Source organism: Eubalaena glacialis, chromosome 2, assembly GCF_028564815.1.
Source record: "Eubalaena glacialis isolate mEubGla1 chromosome 2, mEubGla1.1.hap2.+ XY, whole genome shotgun sequence".
In the NCBI taxonomy this organism is placed as follows: Eukaryota; Metazoa; Chordata; class Mammalia; order Artiodactyla; family Balaenidae; genus Eubalaena; species Eubalaena glacialis.
The window spans coordinates 79,839,415-79,858,955 of NC_083717.1; the positions used below are offsets into that span (position 1 = coordinate 79,839,415).

At 36.4% G+C, this 19,541-nt stretch overlaps 1 protein-coding gene across 1 annotated transcript in view; it reads left to right on the forward strand.

Moving 5' to 3' along the window:
- The window catches only part of PRTG (protogenin), a 122,522-nt gene that overhangs the window by 64,869 nt on the left and 38,112 nt on the right, over positions 1 to 19,541 (forward strand). The window contains exons 10-11 of the mRNA XM_061182092.1: positions 2,688 to 2,993; positions 3,734 to 3,922. Coding sequence (XP_061038075.1) covers positions 2,688 to 2,993; positions 3,734 to 3,922 — 495 coding nt within the window. The remainder of the gene's footprint in view (positions 1 to 2,687; positions 2,994 to 3,733; positions 3,923 to 19,541) is intronic.

Consider the following 19,541-nt stretch of genomic DNA (forward strand, 5'->3'; position numbering starts at 1 on the left):
TGTTACCTGGGGTTGGAAATTGAGTTGCTGTCCTTTAGAGGGCAGGCCTCCATATACTCTTATAACGGTGGGAAATTCTAGCCATTAAAATAGTCCTGGAGAACTGATTCTCCTCCTCTGACTCTTCATCTCTCTCTTCAGGGCCTCTCCATGGCCCATTTTTGTACTCTGCAGTGTGAAAGGGGGATTGTTTAACATATACTTAATTATACTATTCTTCCTTTACAAATGTTTTTGCATCCTCAAGAAATGGTCCACCTTTAGTTTTCAAAACATTTTTATATAAATGATTCTCAACTCTTTTTCTTTGTCCATTTGGTCCCAAATCTATTATATCTCTATACTACTACTTGTGTAAATGTTTATAAATTCAGACTTTTACTAAATGAAAAAATTGTCATTGATCTGGATGCTGAATTCCACATTTCAGTTTTCGTTTAAGAGTCTGTTCCATTTTAGAGTGAACCATGACCTCTCTGGTTACCTAATTACATTTAACAACCTCTGACATGCATATCTAAGGTGAAACACAGGCTGGTGTTTGTTGTAGTTGTTTTGGGTTTATTTGGTATATGAGGTGTATTCCCCCATACCCTTCAAGAAAATGTGTCTTAGCATAGCAAGCTACTGGTTAAAGCTTGCCAATTCCAGTTAAGTTGTGATCTCAAAGTTTTTCTCCTTTTAAACCTTTCCTTATTCTGCAACTTTTTTGTTTAATTAAGTTTCATTTTGTTTTCTGGATAACATAGAGACTTCTGACACTGCTTTTCAATTTTCTGCATCAGTATTCCCCCATTTCCTCAGCCTGTACTTCTCGGACTGAGATGTATGGGTCTCCTAGTGTGCACGTCAGATACAACTAACACTTTTGGAGTGTTTACCACTGCCTGTTCTAAAAACGTTCCCTCCATTATCTCCTTTAATCCCTACATAATCCTATGATAGAAGAACCATTGTTATATAAGAGATAGTAGGGTGTGGGGGGTAAGAATATAGGCTCTAGGTCTACTTCTTCACTTAACAAGCTGTGTGACCTTGGGTAAGTGATTTGACCTCTTTGTACCTCAGTTTCCTCAGCTATCAAGTAGAAATGATAACGGCACTTTCTTCATTGGGTTTTTGTGAGAATTCATGAGTTCATACACGTAAAGGACTCAGAAATGCTTGACTGGTTTTCCCTTTCCTACCTATTATTTCATTCATTCAACAAATATTTATTGAGTACCTGCTATGTGTTATTCAGTATTTAGTAGTGAATGAAAGAGACAAAAAATTGTCCCATACCTTGTGGAGCTTACTTTCTATTGTGGGAGAAGGGACAGAGGAACAATAAATAAGATAAACAGTCAATGATATGCTCTGTTAGATAGTAATAAGTGTTGAGGAGAAGGGGAAAAAAGCAGGGAAAGGGGTAAGGCTTTAGACAGAGATACCTCATGGAATAGGTGACATTTGAAGACCTGAAGGAAATGAAAATGAGGGAGCTGGCTAGGCAGATGGCTGGGGGGCATGAATTCTAGGAAAGGACATGGAAATTGCTAAGGGCCTGAAGCACAGGCATGGTTGGACTGGAGGGAACAAGCAGAAAGCAGCAGGAGATGAGGCACAGAATGAATGAGGAGCCAACCATGTAAGCAGGTAGGGCTTTGTATGAATCCATAATGAGGACTCTGGCTTTTACTGTGCGTGAAATGGGAGCTATTTTGAGCAGAAGAGTGACAAGATCCGACTTGCAATTTAACAGCAAATGTGTTGGAGACTAGATGGTGAAGAAGAGGGCAGAGGCAGGGAAATCTGTCAGGAGGCTATTGCAACAAAACAGGCTAAGGGTGACGGTGCAGGGACCAAGGGGGTGGCCGTGTGAGTAGTAGAGTCATAGGATTGAATGTGGAGAGTGTATGGAGGAGTCAAGGGTGACACCAAGGTGTTTGTCCTGAGCAGTTGGACAAATAATTGCCATTACTTGAGGTAGGAAAGCCTGTAGAAGAAGCTATTCTTTTCATCCCCATGTTGTGTATGAAGAAACCTAGACACAGAGAAATTAATTTGGCCAAGATCACACACAGTAGTAATTGATATAACAGGGATTCAGTTACACAGAGACTAACTCCAGAACCCATCTTAGCTCTTAATATTAGACTGCCTTCCAGTATACTTGGCTCATTTTCCTGGACTGCCTGTTGTATTCGAATTATTTACAGGGAAAACATTGTTTTCATATTGAGCACCATATGTTATAATTAGGATTACAAAATTCACACTAATTTTTAAGATACAACTCTATTAAACACTTCAAATTATTTGTCAGGTTATAACTCTGGTGTCCTAAGCTTCTCCATTCTTGTATAATTCTCTCTTCCTTGTTTTAAGGCATTTTGGTAGGGTTACTGAGAAGTATTCTCATATTAAGTAAGCTCATATTAATCCCGAACAACATCAGAACAGTCACAACAACAGTGAAAACCTTGCTTTCTTTGGTTCTCTATATCGGATCCTCCCTCATTATTCTTTCCTTCCTTTTTCTGGTTTGTGCTCTGCTTGACTGGAAACCTCAGCTAGGGCTGAAAGTATCTCTCTCCTTTTTTATGTGATGTGTTGCTGTTAAGATACTTCAATAAAAACTGGTGTGCTGGTTGACAATTTTGATTCTAAATATTTATAAGCAACCTGTTTTCTTGTATGACTAGTTCCCCTGAGACCTCCTGAAATTAGTTTGACAAGTCGAAGTCCCACCGATATTCTCGTCTCCTGGCTGCCAATCCCAGCCAAGTATCGGCGGGGCCAGGTGGTCCTCTACCGCCTGTCCTTCCGCCTGAGTACTGACAACTCCATCCAAGTTCTGGAGCTCCCGGGGACCACTCATGAGCACCTGTTAGAGGGCCTGAAACCTGATAGTGTCTACCTGGTGCGGATTACTGCTGCCACCAGGGTGGGGCTGGGAGAGTCTTCAGTATGGACCTCACACAGGACACCCAAAGCTACAAGTGTGAAAGGTAAACGTTGACTACTGAGGAAGAATAACACAGTATTTTTCTTTTTTTTTTCTTATGTAACTTATGTTTATATTTTAAAATTTTGTCTTATGAATTGAAGTATTCTATCGATCATGGGCTTAATTGAAAAAAATTTTAAACTTTTTATTGAGTAGTTGCTTTTTGCATGGAGCTCATTAGTGTGTAAAACTTTTGGTTACTCTGTGTTTACTTAGCAGATCCTTCAAAGACAGATGGGTCCAAATCAAATTGAATTACCAGAAGTTATATATTAATAGAGACCTAATTAATATCATTGCCATATATTTTTTTTTAAAATCATCAGTTTAATAGAAAAACCGTAATACTAGGAAGTTCCAGACCCGCCTCCTCTTTTACTAATGTGGAATGTAACATGACTGGGCTTTTTCTTGTTAATTGATTAATAATAATGCCTGTTCTATCACAGGGGAATATTGGATGGTCAAAATTAGGAAACACATATTGCTTCTTTGAAAAAACTTAAAAAGCACATGTAATTTTGTTCTTATTTATATACCTTAGTTTTTTAGGTAGTACTTTATATTTTTAATTCTGTCTTAAAATTTAATATCATTGTGGAATTTTTAATATTAAGGTAAAGTATAATTGTTGGAATTGAATTTTTATGCAACTGTTGGTTTAAAACAGAGAGAGCTATATACTATCCTCTGTTTTCATGTGCATTACGAGTTTCTTATACATCTGGTGAATTTTTCTAGCCCCTAAGTCTCCAGAGTTACATTTGGAGCCTCTGAACTGTACCACCATTTCTGTAAAGTGGCAACAAGATGCTGAGGACACAGCAACCATTCAGGGCTACAAGCTGTACTACAAAGAAGAAGGACAGCAGGAGAATGGACCCATTTTCTTAGCTACCAGTGACCTTCTCTATACTCTCAGTGGTTTAGGTGAGTGAACCTGTACTGTGTTTTTCCTTTTTTCCTTCCTCCCTGACCAATTGGGAAAAAAGTTATAGGATATAAGGCAGAAATAATGACTTAATGGTAAAAAGAAAAGAATTGACCCTGCTACATCATTGTGCATATTCTACTGCGTAAGTCAGTGAATGGTCCTTGACTCACCATTGTGAGTGAATCAGTACAATGTCAGATAACCAGGTTATCTTTCCATCTTCTCCCCACCTTTGGGCATCGATTTTCTTTCTAAAGTTCACTTCTGGTGGAGTGAGATCCTGATCAATTCTTGTGACTGTGTGGTGGATGTAGAATAGAAATGTAAAATTAGGAATATCACCAAATGATCAGATAATACACAATAATTTAAGTTTAACTTAGAAATTGCCTGAGAGTGCCAGGTAGGTGTATTATTTTGCATGTGTAAAAGATATGTAAATTATGTACAAAATAATGCTCTTACATATGACCCATGTAACTGTAAATATTTACTTTATGTAGTTCTAACCCAGAAACACTAAAGAAAAAGCACTTAATTTTGTGTTTGGGTTCATCAGAGTTCTGAAAGACACGTTTATTCCCTATTCATCCTATCTTTGCACAGTGAAAGGATTTCATGATGAAAACATGTTTAGTAGAAAGTAAAGACACTTATAACTACAGTAAATGCGTGAGTATAAACATACTCAAGGTGTAGAATGCACACTTAGCTATTTGTTGCTTGTGAGTAGATTTTTACCCTTAAGCACAAAGCAGCATCCACTAAATTCCTACTGGATTGTTATCACACCTTCTGCACATAATGGAAATTTACAAGCACTCTGGCTTTCCCTGTAACAGACTGCCCTTTGGAGTGCAGGAAGGGAAGAGGCACAGTGGTCCCACAGGGGACTGCTTCATTTTTTTTCCCTGGCCTCACGGCACAAGCTGTGAGAACAGCATTAGACCCAAATCCCGGTGCAGTAAGAGCAGTGGTGGGAATCTCTTTTCAGACCCAGGGACGCAGAACCCCGTCTTCCAGTTCTTTGCCGTAATTTTTCAGGTGCCTTTTTGCTTGTAATCTTGTTGTGTTGGATTTTAATTGAATCTGCATTAGGTTAAATAAGTTTCACAGTTGATCCCTGTCACACAGCTTTATAAAGGATGAGGAGAAGTTACATATGTTCCAGGGTGACCTTCCTTAAGCCATTGATACTCAGATGACGTTAGCCCAACCTACTGTTAGCCATTCAGCAGCATTTATTTCTAGCCATGCCTTCTCAGGGTGCCCTCCCTTTCCACATGCATGTCATTTAATCAAGAAAATTTTAGTCAGTATCAAGTAAGAAACAGGATTTGAGACAATTTTTGATGAAAAATCATACATCAAACTCAGTACCTCCAGTTTCTTCACTGATAAGGAAGTATACATACATTGAAGATAACAAAACAGTAGATTGTTAGACAAGTCTTATTGAACATATAGGTAGCTTATTCTAAACAGATGAATAATTTATTAGAAAAAAACAAAAGACTGCTGTGCTTGTGAAAAGTTTAGAGAAACATTTTATTAAAACTTAGCCAATTAAAAACAATTCTTTAAAATTTAAAATTTCTCTACAGATGGCAGATATATATGAAGAAGATCCATTGATTTTTGTTGAAATTTTTTGTAATCTCTGAATAATAGCTTTCCATCCTGTATACCTTTATTTCTTCCTATGTTTTAAAAATAAATCGCATATATTCACTGCCTGTGTTTTTATGTCATAAAATCCTTTGCATGTGCCATTTGCAAAGGATTTAAAATCATTTTATAGTGCATAAAAGTAGGAAATGATTTTGTTATGGTCAGTATACCCCGTCTATTAAAATAGCCGCGTGTCTCCTGACTGGAGTCAGACTGAGTGACTGGAGTAATTGCAGTGCAGGGTTGCAGAGTACTCTCTCACAGCCATAGGGCTTTCTTGTTAGACGGCCCGTTCCATACCCCTGGAGTTGCTGTGTCCAGGGCTGGATCGGCTGACTGGCAGGGATGCAGTTGTGTGGATTCAAGCACTGTGCAGCTGTTGACTAGATCACCTTTAAGATGCCTTCTAATCTTGAGAGCCCTAGGGTCTCATCTTCCTTTTCTAGAAAGTCACTCTTGGGGCCTAGCCAAGCTTACAGCAGGAGAATGGGTTTAACCCACTAAGCAGGCAAGTGTTAACAGCCCTCACTCCTCTCTGTCTTACTTTTGGCTGTTGGGAGAGCAGTATGTTCTATTAACTGGACAACTGACCATCTGTGACCATTTTTAGCGAGAGCATCTGGCGGTAGCTGCCTGTTTAACAGAGTGTGATGTGTCTAGAGGGCAGTAGGTTAAGGGAACCCTATCTGTGTCTTACATGGTGAATACTTGCTTTTACTGAGCTTTTGCACATTAAAGAGACTCTAACCGGAACTAGATTTACTAAGTGGGCTTGGAAATGAAATTTAAATGCTTTTGGTTGCTGATTCAGTGTCAATTTGAGTAGGAAGCTGATGTCTCAAAATTTCATTTTCATACTAATCCCCTTTCTGATGCCCTTTTCGTTTCCGCTTCAGGTAATGAAGTTTTCAATGAAAAAGTATGTTATTGGGACACAGTCTCCTTAGTAATACCTACAGTTCTTTGTTTCTGAAAGAAAGAAATAGGTGAATGAGCTCATACATTTCAATTCATTTAACAAGCATTTTAAATTCTTTTTTAAGTAAGGCATTATAGCACTGGATTAAAAAAAATGTAACAGATGTGACCACTGCTAAAAACAAGGATTAAACCAAAAGATTAAGTTGAATCACTTGTCCAATTTTCTCCCAAATTTCTGATTAACTAAATTTAATTGTACTTAGTAATGAAAGTTATTTTAGAACATTTTACTGTAAACCCTCAAAGCTCTATTCCCTGAGATGTAGAATGTTTTGTTTTTTAAAGTGGCTAAAAAAGGTTCTTGTGTCTTTATTAGTATAATATAAATATCGGCAGAGCAGTGGAAGTATTTTTGATGTTGCTCGTTTGTTTTAGTTTAATGATTTTAACATATACAGTTTGATTTTATTGGAAGTGGTTTACTTTGGGGGAGTTGGATAAAAAGCACTAGGCTTGTGATTTAATGTTTATGTGATTTGTTCTAAATTGTGGTTTGCGGTTTTCTTCAAGATTTTGCATCTTCGTAGTAATGATTTTCACTTCGTTTTTTTTCCTTGGCACTTTCAGTGTTTAGTTCAGTTTTAAATAGAATTTTTAGATGTTTGTTTCATTCATCACACAATAAACTGAAGCAAAATTAATAGCACACTTGTGTTCCCTGATAATAGACTGATTGAAATAATTTGTTCCTCCTTTTTCGGTCTGTTTATTTCAGAAATTGGCTGCAGATTCTGAAGTTAGAGTTTCTAATTGCAAGAGGACTGTTTTCATAAGCTGATTGTCAGAAACTGTTCTTAATTGTTTTGTCTGTGTAGAATAGAGTGAAAAGGGGGGATTATTTAGATAGTGCTGTTGTTTAGCATTTAGGACACTGATGTTAGATAATCTTTAGCTTCTTTTTTGTCAGTGAATTTGTGCTATTAAATTTCACAGCGAGCATGATTAATGAGCATTCTATTTAGCACCAATTGTGAAGATCCAAAATATTTAAAACCACACCTTCAAAACTCAGATCTTTTTTTGAGAAATCTAAAGTTATAACTCCCAGTTTCTGCTGGGAGTAGGAGTCTGAAGAAACAGTCCCTGGTTAATGATGTAATTTTTGAAGAAACAGTCCCTGGTTAATGATGTAATTTTAGAGTCCCTTAGCCAGTTTGTATAGAAGCATGGTAAAATTAAGTCAGATTTCTGGGTGTTATCTTTCACTGTAGTAGAATAGGATTTGGTTGTGTGGCTACATATCTCAAGAAAGAAAACAGAACTAGCACTGGTGAGACAAATTGATATAGCTGGAGGCAGTTGTAAGCTTTCCTTTAGTCGAGGCAGAACAAGATTTTGTGGCATAAAGGAGACCACTTCGAGCAGAGAGGGATCATTGTGAACCTTACTATAATAGCGATTTTGTCTTGAAGAGAATTAGAATCACTCAGTTTACGAAATATGGAAGTCACGTTTTAAAGCAAGCCAAAGTCTTTTCAGAGACTGTCTTCCCTCACCCCTCTCACACAAGGAAGCCTTAGATAACACTCAGAAAATCTTTGGAAACATGCTACAGGTGAAAATCCTTATAATGTGGTTGGTCTGCAAATTTCACATAAGATGGAGTAAAAAATACACTATATTTTATAACAAAATCTTCCTAATGTGAATAATTTCAAGTGTATAGTTCCATACTGACTTAGCCTATAAATTCATTTCAGATAATCTGGTGCTTTGATATTGACTACCAGCTTAAATGTCATTATAGATGCCAGGAGTCTTCCATGCTGAAGTAATGTATAGTCGACAACATAAATGTCATTAAGCATTCTGTCCAGATTAGCTTTGACTTCATAAAGCAGCACTGGTTTCTGTGAGATCACTTTGCATTTATTCAACAGACCATTTTTAGGCTTGGTGTAAAAATGCCATTAACATTATTGCTGTCATTTACCACAGGAAAGACCTTTGGGGACATAACCTCACATTTTTTGCCTCTCTTCAGTTCTTCCTGTGCTTTACCACAGTTAATTTTTACTTTTAGTAGAAATAGTTGCTCTGAGCAGTATCTGATTGCATTCTTTCATTCTTTTCAAATAATTACAAAATAAGTTCATTTAACTGAAGTCAGTAGACTTCTTAAATGATTTTGGAAACCACCTACTATGTAGGCCATAAAATTGACTGTGAGTACAAATTATAACATAACAAAGGGAACATTTGAAAAGTACTGTATTTCACTTCCTTCACTGTTAAATATCTTTTAAGTTATTATGTTGTGTTTAATCTTTTATCAAGACAAAACATGCTGAAACTTAAACACAGACTTTAGGGAATACTGAACTACTTATTCCGAATTTATCAAGAGAGTAAAAATTTTTGAAAATTCCCTTCTCTGCAGTATCCAACAATGCCAAATATGATTGATATTCAAATCACATTTTAGAACCTTAATACTTAAAATTAAAAAAAATACTTAAAAAACCAATACCTCAAAAGAAATGGAGCATCCACTTCTAAAAAATCCCATTACTAAAAACGTACTGCTACATTAAGACAATGAAAAAGATTTTCATTTGCCAATTTGCAACTACCTCTAGTTAAAGACAGAATGTTTGCAGGTTGATGAAACTGTAAGAACTATACAAAAGTTACAGTTAATCATCTGTTTATCTTTGCTTAAATTCTTTTTCTAGGATGAAAGGTAATCTTCCATTTTAAAATATTTTTGATGCGCTCTGGACAAAATTAGAGACCTATCTCTCCTCTCTGGAAAAAATCTTGCTCAGCTTTTAAGTCTTAACTCTTCTGGGAATCCTCTTGTGACCCCAAATGGTGTCAGTCATTCCCATGGTGCGTCATCTACAATGCTTTATTATGGGAGGCACGTGGCACTGACAGTTAAAAGAAAAACATCAGTTGACTAAGCTTCATGTCTGCTGCCTAGGTTTAACTTACAAGCTCCACAGCTTATTAACAAATTAAATCCTCGTTGTTTGCCTAATCTTTTAAATAGGGATAATAATAATAATAGCTATTTTAGAATGGTAGGACGATTTAATGACATAATACACATAAGGGTTAACATTGCATTGTAAATTGCATTGTAAGTCCTCAACAAATGTTAGCTGTTGTAGTTGTTTTTACAATAACATAGTTCTCTTCCCAGGGTAGAGTCTGAAAATCTGTATTTAAAAAAATTTTTTTCCCATATAACTTATCATGATCATTAGATATGGAAACCACTACTTCTTGAGCTTTAATATGTGTTTGAATTTACCCAGGGACCTTGTTAAAATTTAGTAGGTCTGGGTGAAGCCTGAAATTTTTGCATTTCTGCTCACTTTGAGAAACAAGGGTCTAGACCAGGGCCAGGCAAATTTTTTCTGTAATGAGCCAGAGAGTAAATATTTTAGGCTTTGTGGGCTTTATGAACTGAATGTTTATGTTCCCACTAAATTCATATGGTGAAGCCCTAACCCCTAATGTGACTGTATTTGAAGATAGAGCCTTTGAGAGAGTGACAAATGTTAAATGAGGTCATAAGGGTGGGACCCTAATCCGATAGGGCTGGTGCCCTTAGAAGAAGAGGAAGAAATACCAGAGCTCTCTCTCCACCATATGAGGCAATGGGAATGTGACTGTCTACAAGCCAGGAAGAGAGCTCTTATCAGAAACGGACTCCTGCCAGACCTTGATCTTGGACTTCCCAGTCTCCAGAACTGTGAGAAGTTAATTTCTGTTGTTTAAGCCATCCAGTCTATGGTGTTTTGTCATGGCAGCCTAAGCAGACTAATACAGTGGGCCATATGGTCTCTTCCACTGCCACTGTAGCACAGAGCAGCATAGAAAATTCATAAATGCCTGGGTGTTGGTTATGTTCCAGTAAAAAGCCTTACTGTATTTATGGAGACTAAAATTTGAGCTTCATATAATTTGGACGTGTCACAAAATATTGCTTAAAATTTTTTCTGACCACTCAAAAATATAAAAAACCATTTTTAGTTGGCAGGTAACCCAAAGACTGTAGACCATATTACTATGGTTTGCCAATTCCAGATGTAGACTTTATAGTCCTTGCTCTTTAAAGTGTGGTCCCAGGCTCAGCAGCATAATCTAGAATTTTATTTAAATGCTGAATTTCAGGCTCCCCCTGTCCCTTCCCCAGACCTACTGAATCAGAGTCTCCATTTTAATATAATTACTAGGTGACTAGTATGCACATAAAAGTGGAAACACTGGTCTAGATGACCTAGTAATATTCTTCCTAAATAGCCAATGTTAATTCTTTATAACTTAATAACTCTTCACTCTAGTTTGTTATTCTTGTTGGAAATCTTTCAGAAATTTGTTATTGTGCCTTCTAGGTTCCTATATTTCTGACTCTCTTAATTGTCAGGCCAATTACAGTTTTTAATTATTGTTACTACTAAACCTTTCTGTAGTCCATGTTTACTGAACTTCTTACTGCTTATCTTGTTTCTAGTCACACTTCCCCATACTTCTCAGCTTACACATGGAGAAAAACATGGCCTTTCATGAGTATCATCATTCAGTCAGTACATTTCTTCCCAAACATCCAAAGAGTGGATGAATCACAGGCTTTCAGGTATAATCTCGGTTGGGCGCCCTTCGTTTCTATATTTTGTTTGCCACTGATACTCATTTACCAAACTCACTATGTGGTAGTCCTTACGTTAGAACACAGCCATATTTAATGTAGGCATGATCATAGCATTTGGGGAACTTAGGAGGAAGAATGATAATTAAATAAGCAATTAAAATGAGGTGTGATGAACTCCTTGATAGTAGATGTCAGATTGCTGTTACGGCACTTGGCAGGAGCCTCTGACCTATTTTAGGGCTAAAATGGGGATGGCTTTCAAGAAGAAATAACATTTATGTTGAGATCTAAAGGAAGATTAGCATTAGCCAGGCAAAGGGGCAGGGGCAGATACAGGTTATGTGGAGCCTGATAAGATAAAATAATATATAATAAAATAAATTAAAATAATATAAAAATACACTGTAGTACAGTATCTTTAATAGACCCCATGCAGGTAAAGGGCTCTGAAAGTTAAGCTTCATAGCTTCAGGGTAAATCTGCCTTTACAAAGAGGGAATGGCAGAACCCAGGAAATACTCAGGGAATGCTGAAATTTATGTGGGATGGCCAGGAGGTGAGGGAGACCATGTTCTGGAGGAACTAAGTGTTACTATGACCAGAGTGAAACTGCTTCTTCCCTGAAAGAGGAGGTTGTGTGAACTTTCTTTTTACTTTCTGGTTCAAACATGTTATAAAAGTCTATACTCCAAGTTTGCTGTAGTCCCTACTGTACATGGCAGTTTCCATGTACACAAATGGTAAATTAAAATTCCTTTAGAAAACAGCTTATTCTGTTGTTTTAAATCGCTTTATACTCAACTTTTGGGTATTATAATCATTGTATAATATAATATCCACCAGATCAGCAAATTTGGAAATTTCACTGTGCAGACCCTCTTCAAAAATCATTTACAAAGTGTTAGGTAATATTGATCCCATATCTGGAAAAAAAAACCCTACCATTTTAACATAGAAGGGAAAGGTATTTGGACCTTTGGCTTATGCCTCCCTTTAAGCCAGTTCTGTAACTATTAGTTAAAGTGTTTTAATTTATCCTTCATTTTGGTTGAGTAAACTCTCAGGAGGCATCCAGTCATATATCTAATAACATATTCTATCCCCTGAGAAAACCTAATTACTCTTAATTTGGTCATCTCATTTTAGGTAACTGTGATAGTGCCAAGTTAATTAAATATTATGTTTTTAAATGATCAAAGAAATAAACATAGCCATAGATTCCATAAACCCATAACACAAACTGTTCTTTGAGTCGACAGCATGAAGCCAGGAGCGTTTAGTAGTCACTCGAAAGGAGAATATTTTTCAACCCACTCAGCTGCTATCATTGAGCTTCACGATGGGCTTTGAGAGCTACAGCGCTGTTTGTAAAGCCCTCATTAGCACTGTGTGAGTACAGTGAGTACAGTGTTTTATGGAACTCAGTAGGCCTCAGATAAAGAGTCTCCTATGCTTTCCTGGGGCTGGTCTCTTGGGCCCTACTAGAAGGCTTATAACACAGAAGCTCTTTGGCCTTGCAGATCAGTTGAGCTCCATTTAGAAATTACTGATAATGGGCTGCTGTTACCGTTAAATTAGTGTAAATTAATTACCAGCAAATTAATTGCAAAATTGAAACCATCCCCACAACATGCAGTTTTGACTTTTGTGATTTCTTCTCCTAACTCCTCATGAAGACATTGCCTAGAAGATAGTGCCAATTAGAAATGCAAAATTTCTAATTTTAGGGTTGATACAATACACATTTTTCTCAGAAGTTCCTATGTATGTGTTCTCCATCATTCTCCATTATTTTTAAAATTTAAAAATTAGCGTATATTGATTGAATGCACATACTCACCAGGCCCTGGATTGGGCACAAGGAACCTGAATGTAAAATGGCCTGCTTGCCTCCGAAGTGTTTAAATTCAGCCTGGAGGACCTATCAGTGTTCATAGGAAAATGTGCTGATAGACAAAATTGAGGTGTAGTCAGACTACTCTGAAAGCACAGAGGATAAATGACTAATTTTACTATATGCTAAAAAATTGCCCAGTAGAGAAATGGAGGAAAATCATTCCAATCATAGGAGCTTAAAATGTACAGAAACAAAAAGATTAAAAGAGGTAGCCTCATTGGTTTGCTATGGCTAAAACATGGGTTGCATGGGTAGGAGTTACAGAAGCTAAAACCATAGAGTTAACTAGGTCCCATGTTTTAAGGACCCTGTGTACCTTGATAAATTAGTTAGTCTTTGTCTTATCTTGTTAGTAGTGCAGAGCCATCAAGTTTTTAAGTGAGAAAGTGACATGGCTTGTTCAGACAGATAACTGGTAATCATATTGTAGAGGATAGGTTTAGAGAATGCAGTGAGCGTGAGCCAGGGAGGGAGGGGGCTACTGAAGACAGGAAATCAATAAAATGGTTGTTGAAATAATCTAAAATAATAAGTATAAGCTAAGACAGTAGTTCATTGGAGAGAAGGCAGGTGTGAAGTTTTTCATGCTTAGAACTTGACTGATTACATGTGGGCCTAATGGGAGACCTTCATATATAGGGATTACGCCTAAGGGGTCTATGAAAAGATGCTCAACATCATTAGCCATTACCAAAATGCAAATTAAAAAATTTTAACTACAATAAGATACCACTACATACGTATCGGAATGACTAAAATTTTTTTAAATGTCAAAACTGCCAATAACAAATGCTGACATGGATACAGAACACCTGGAACTCTTATGCATTATTGTAGGAATGCAAAATGGTACAGCCACTCTAGAAGACGGTTCAGTGTTGTCTTATGAAGTTAAACATGCCTGTGCCATGTGACCCAGTAATCTCATCCTACGTGTTTACTGTAGAAAAATGAGAACTGATGTTCACACAAAAACCTATACATAAAATGTATAGCTCAATTCACAGTCCCCCAGACTGGAAACCACAGTCGTCCTTCAGTGGGTGAGTGGATAAACAAACTGTGATATACCCATACCATTGAATTACTCCTCAGCAATAAAAAGCAATGAACTATATGGCTACTTGCGATAGTTTGTTGATGAATATTGGCATTATGCTGAGTGAAAGAGGCTGGTCTCAATTTTTTTTTAATATTTATTTATTTGGCTGCACCAGGTCTTAGTTACTGCATGTGAGATCTTCGATCTTCATGGTGGTATGTGGGATCTTTAGTTGTGGCGTGTGGGATCTTTTAGTTGTGGCATTTGAACTCTTAGTTGAGGCATGTGGGATCTAGTTCCCTGACCAGGGATCAAACCCAGGTCCCCTGCATTGGGAGCGTGGAGTCTTACCCACTGGACCACCAGGGAAGTCCCCATTTATGTGACATTCTTGAGAAGTCAAAACTATAGGGATGGAGAACAGATGAGTGATTGCCATGGACTGGGGTGGGAGTAGGATTTAACTACAAAGGAGTAGCACCAGCAGTTTCTTGATATGATGGAATTGTTCTGTTTCCTGATTGTGGTGGTGGTTACACAAATCTGTGCATGTGTTAAATAGAACCATACACCCCCAAAATGTCAGTTTTAAAATTTAAAATAGAAGACTGAGGGTTTTGAGATAAGATGGCCAGGCTTTGAATTCTAGCTCTCCACACACTTGATCTTGGTCAAGTTACTGCACCTCCACGAACCTCAATTTGCACAATGTCCAGGATGTTGAGGATTAAGTGTGCTAGTACATGTGGAACCCTCAACAAGGTGCACTGGTACATAGTAAGTGCTCAGTAACTATTAGCTGTTTGTAAATATGATTAGGTGAGGAAGAAGTTGGACCAGTTCTTAAGAGCTCTGGGTGGACAATACTTTAATTGGAGTAGAGCTTTAGGAGTTAAGACCAGGTTTGGAAAAGTGGGAGATATTAAGTTCAGTTTTGACCATGTTGAGTTGGAAAGGTTGGTGTTCTGGTGGAGATGTCTCTAGCAGCTTAGTATATGGTTTCGATTTCAGAAGATCTGAGATGGTGAATCACTGGTGTGCAGTTTGGAGTTAAGCCTACACACTGATGCTGTCCTGCTCCAAGGGACCCAGCATCTTTCTGTCTTAGCTGCAAAGATTTGAGCAGAAGAAACCATTGTCAGCATAATTGTAAAATGAAAGACATTAGGTCATTTTCAGGAAAGTGGGGCACATCCAACAAATCTCATTGAAATTTCTCTTACTATGTGAAATTTTGAACATTCTCATTTTCTGAGTTGTCACTTTCAGTGCTATCTTTTTTTTTTTAATCATCTTCATAGACCTTAGGAAACTGAAATTCTTTCCATATAGATGAGGTCATATTTATATTCGTAATTTGGTGCAATTCTAAACATTTATCAGTTTCTTTTACTTGCCGCAAAAGATAGAGGAATTTTGATTAAGAAAGAAGCAAAAGGGATTAGACAAACCATTGCTGCTATATTATGGGAGAAATATAGTTGGCAAATTCCAGATTGTATCTTGTAGCAGATCACAGAAGATATTTTGCCCTCTTCAGTATATGAAAGCCTTTCTGTAGCTTTTTTTTTTTAAGTCAGTTGAATGTAATAGCAGTACTGTTAAAATTTGCATTTCTGCCTCTTAAATTCAGAGGATTGCAAAAAGCATTAAAATGACAGTGTCTCCTGAAAGAATAAATGCCTTTTACTCTTGTGCTGTATATTGTACTGTATCGGAATTGTTATCAGTGGCACTTTATGGGATGTTACACTCAACAGTTTTACTTCCCACTTTAAAAAGATTGCTTTGGTGAGAGAGAAGAAAGGCAACAATAAATGCCTATGTTTTCTTAAATATGTTTCTCCATCTTTAAAAAGATATTAAGGTTCAACTTTCCATATCATAGCCAAAAACATAATTGGGAAAAGAATTTTGATAGTTTTTCCTGGACTTTTATATTCTTAGTCTTGAATAATCATTACCTTTCAAAATGCTCTAAAACATGAAAAGCTCTGAAAAACATTTGTCTTGTTAGTAAATGAGGTATAATTTGTGAACAAAAAAACCTACTCTTTTTTTTTTTTTAAAGGATAAAGCAAAGTTTTTTTTTTTCAAGAATGAAATTGATGCATTTGCCTAAATGGTCATCACTTTTGTAGGTTTGAAGTTGTTTTACTGCTTTAGCAGCTGTGTGGCAAGTTTTCTAGCAGACAATGGTGGTGGGGCGGGAAACTTGGTTGCATCTGGTTTCCCTTTGTAAAATGCCTGAAAAGTTGATATTTAGTAGTTTTCTTGAGAAAGCAGTTCATCTATAGGAGAGGAATTCTTTTAGTACCTAAATTAGCTTGCTGTGTTTCATACGCATATGTTTTGTTTTCTTTAAAAAAAAAGGAGAAAGAAAGAAAAGAATAAAGAAAATCATCTACTCTAAAACTACATAGCACAGATAACCCTTTGACCTTTGGTGCTGGGGTAAAGATTTACAGTACTTGTGGAGCCTCACTTCTCATGCCTGACTGAAAAGAACCCTAAATAAAGTAAGGCCCCTGTGGAGATGGGGAAAATAAGCAGGATAAGGAAGTTCCATGATTTCAAGTGGCAGTGTTTTTTTTTACCAGTCTATAAAGTGAAATACCAATTGTGATGTGTTTCCACTTTTGAGTCTGAGGTCACTTAAGTTTGGGATCTGATGTTAGAGTAGTTAAGAGTTGGGGATGCCAGAGGCAAAGTGTCCTTCACTGCTTCCTTCACTCTCAGCAAATATCCCTTCCTGCTGGCTCCGTCAAAGTAAATTTCCACTTGAAATATCTTTTCTTTAGGGAAAGCAAAACAACAGAAAACTTACCAAAAAAACCAGAAACAGGCGCTATTGAAATATGAGTGAGAATGGGAATTGCCAATTGTTTCTCTCTTTGTGTGTTAAGTAGTCAAATTTTTCTTCAGATATCAAATATAAAAAGTATATGAGAACAAAATTAGTCCCTGCTGTTTGTCTCCAGGAAAAGTATTTTTCAAAATTTATTTCATTCAGGTATAGTTGATATACAATGTTGTGTTAATTTCTGCTGTACAGCAAAGTGATTCAGTTATACATATGTGTACATTCTTTTTCATATTCTTTTCCATTATGATTTATCATAGAATATTGAATATAGTTCCCTGTGCTATAGAGTAGGACCTTGTTTATCCATCCTGTATATAATAGTTTGCATCTGCTAATCCCAAACTCCCAATCCATCCCTACCCCACAGAAGAAGAATTTTTAACTTCATTCCAAATGACACCAAATTAAGATCTTTGAAGAAACTTTAATAATTTACTATCTAATGATGTTCATATCTATTTAATAATTATTTAACTAATACTTTTATCCTGAATCTTTAACCTTATGTATCTAGCTCCTAAAATATCCCAGTAGTCTCTATAGCACTTTGTATTTACATTTTGAAGTTTATTTATTAAATTTATCTTCTGTTATATTTTCTGCTTCCTTTCTACATGTGCTAATAAAACCTCATTAAAATGGTAACAAATAAAAGCCATGTTTCTTTGGTATCAGGACGACGCTCATAGTTATTGATCAGCTCTTGATTGTTTTATAGGCCAGAACTTTTCCAGTGGTAATTTTATAAATGAAGGAAAAATTTCAATAAGCTTTGCCTTCTTATTTAAAAATAAGAATCTGTAAGCATGGTAAAATGCTTGACATGAATTGCGAACAACAGTTTTCCTTACAGAAGGGAAAACTCTTGTTTTAGGAAATTAAATCAGTACTATCCATTAATCATACTGCATGTCAACCCTCAGACCACTCTGGAAGTTTCTGGTGAATGTAAAGAATCTTTAGATGTGTGAGGTCTTTAAAGATCTAAGTTAAAGGAGAGGAGGTTTGTTAAATACCACATTAGCACATGAAAGAAACTTCAGGGTGGATAGAAAAAAAACATTTGCTGCATAGCAGTAATTATACTTGGGGGTTTTGTTTTGTTTCTGTTTTAAGCTTGTTCTTAAAAAAACTTAGTTAATGCAAATGAAATGTTAAGCTTTGTACAAATTATACACACCATGAGGTGGAGGGGAGCTAGCTACAAGACAGGCATTACTGGAGGAAAGTATTTTTTATCTTAGCCTTTAAAAATATTTTTGTATGTTTATTTCACAATGTACATAATAGGACAGTCACACATGTATATATGTTATGAGTATGCTTGCTAGAAAAAAAGTTACTAATGGAGGGTAAAATGAAAAAAATTTGGAGACCACTATTCTAAAATAGATGATTGGTTATTTCTAACTAACTACCACAGTTATGAAACGTTACAATCTAGAGGATGAAACAGACATTAATCAAATCACCATATAAATTGTAATTGCAAGCTTTTGTAAATGCTGCGATGGAAAAGCATAGGGAGTGATAAGTTAAAGGGGACACCATATAGTTTGCAAGTGGGCGTTGGGTTAGGTTTCCCTGAGATACTGATGATGAATTGAGACCTAAAGGATAATAGAAGTTAACTAGGTAAAGGACCTTAATGGAACAATGAAAGACTTAAAGGAGGCATGACATAAACATAGTCATAGACTAATCATCAAAGCAAGCTAAATACTGGTATATTTTCCTATCTAAACAACTTGATTTATCAGTTCATTTGGATAAGCTGCTGTGATAATATAATCCTGACAGAGTTTACTGAAATTGTACTTTTCTCTTCCATTTTGAGATGTTTGAACTCTTCAAAGACTTTGCATAACATCCCAGAACGTAGGCTGTCCTATGTAAGTGGAGGCTTCTTGAATTGGCCAAGATAGGTGACTCCATTGACACTTACCTTATCATAGAAACTAGAGCAGTTGCTTCAGCTGAAGGTAAAAATGGCATCTTAGCTTTCTCAGCATGCCAGGATGTTAACAATAACTTAGGAAACCTTTGCAGACGGTAGGCACCACATTGTGCCTGATTATCACAGTTTATACATCTTCCCTGGTAGATTTTGTAAATATATCTAGCTAGTCATTATTTCAAATTTATATACCTCCTGCTTCCTTCTAAGAAAGATTTGGAGTAACTCAATACAGAAACACAAAATTCAACAAAATAAAGAAATAGGTGATATAAGGCCCAGTGTTAGTAAGTGTTTGGGATTAAAGAACACTCATATTAATAGTGAGAGTGTAAATTGATACACAGCTTTTCTAGGGATAATTAGGCAACACCAACAGGGGGTGGAATAATATACACTCTTTTACCTAGCAACTCTATTAATAGAACCTGTCATAAGAAAGTATTATGAACATGCACAAACACTTAACCACAAGGATGCTCACTGTAGTGTATGGGGTCATTTATAATTGTGAAAAGCTAGAGAAAACCTAAATATTCAGCTACAGAGGTTTAATAAAGTAAACTTGGTACATCCATACAATTTGAATAAATGTAGA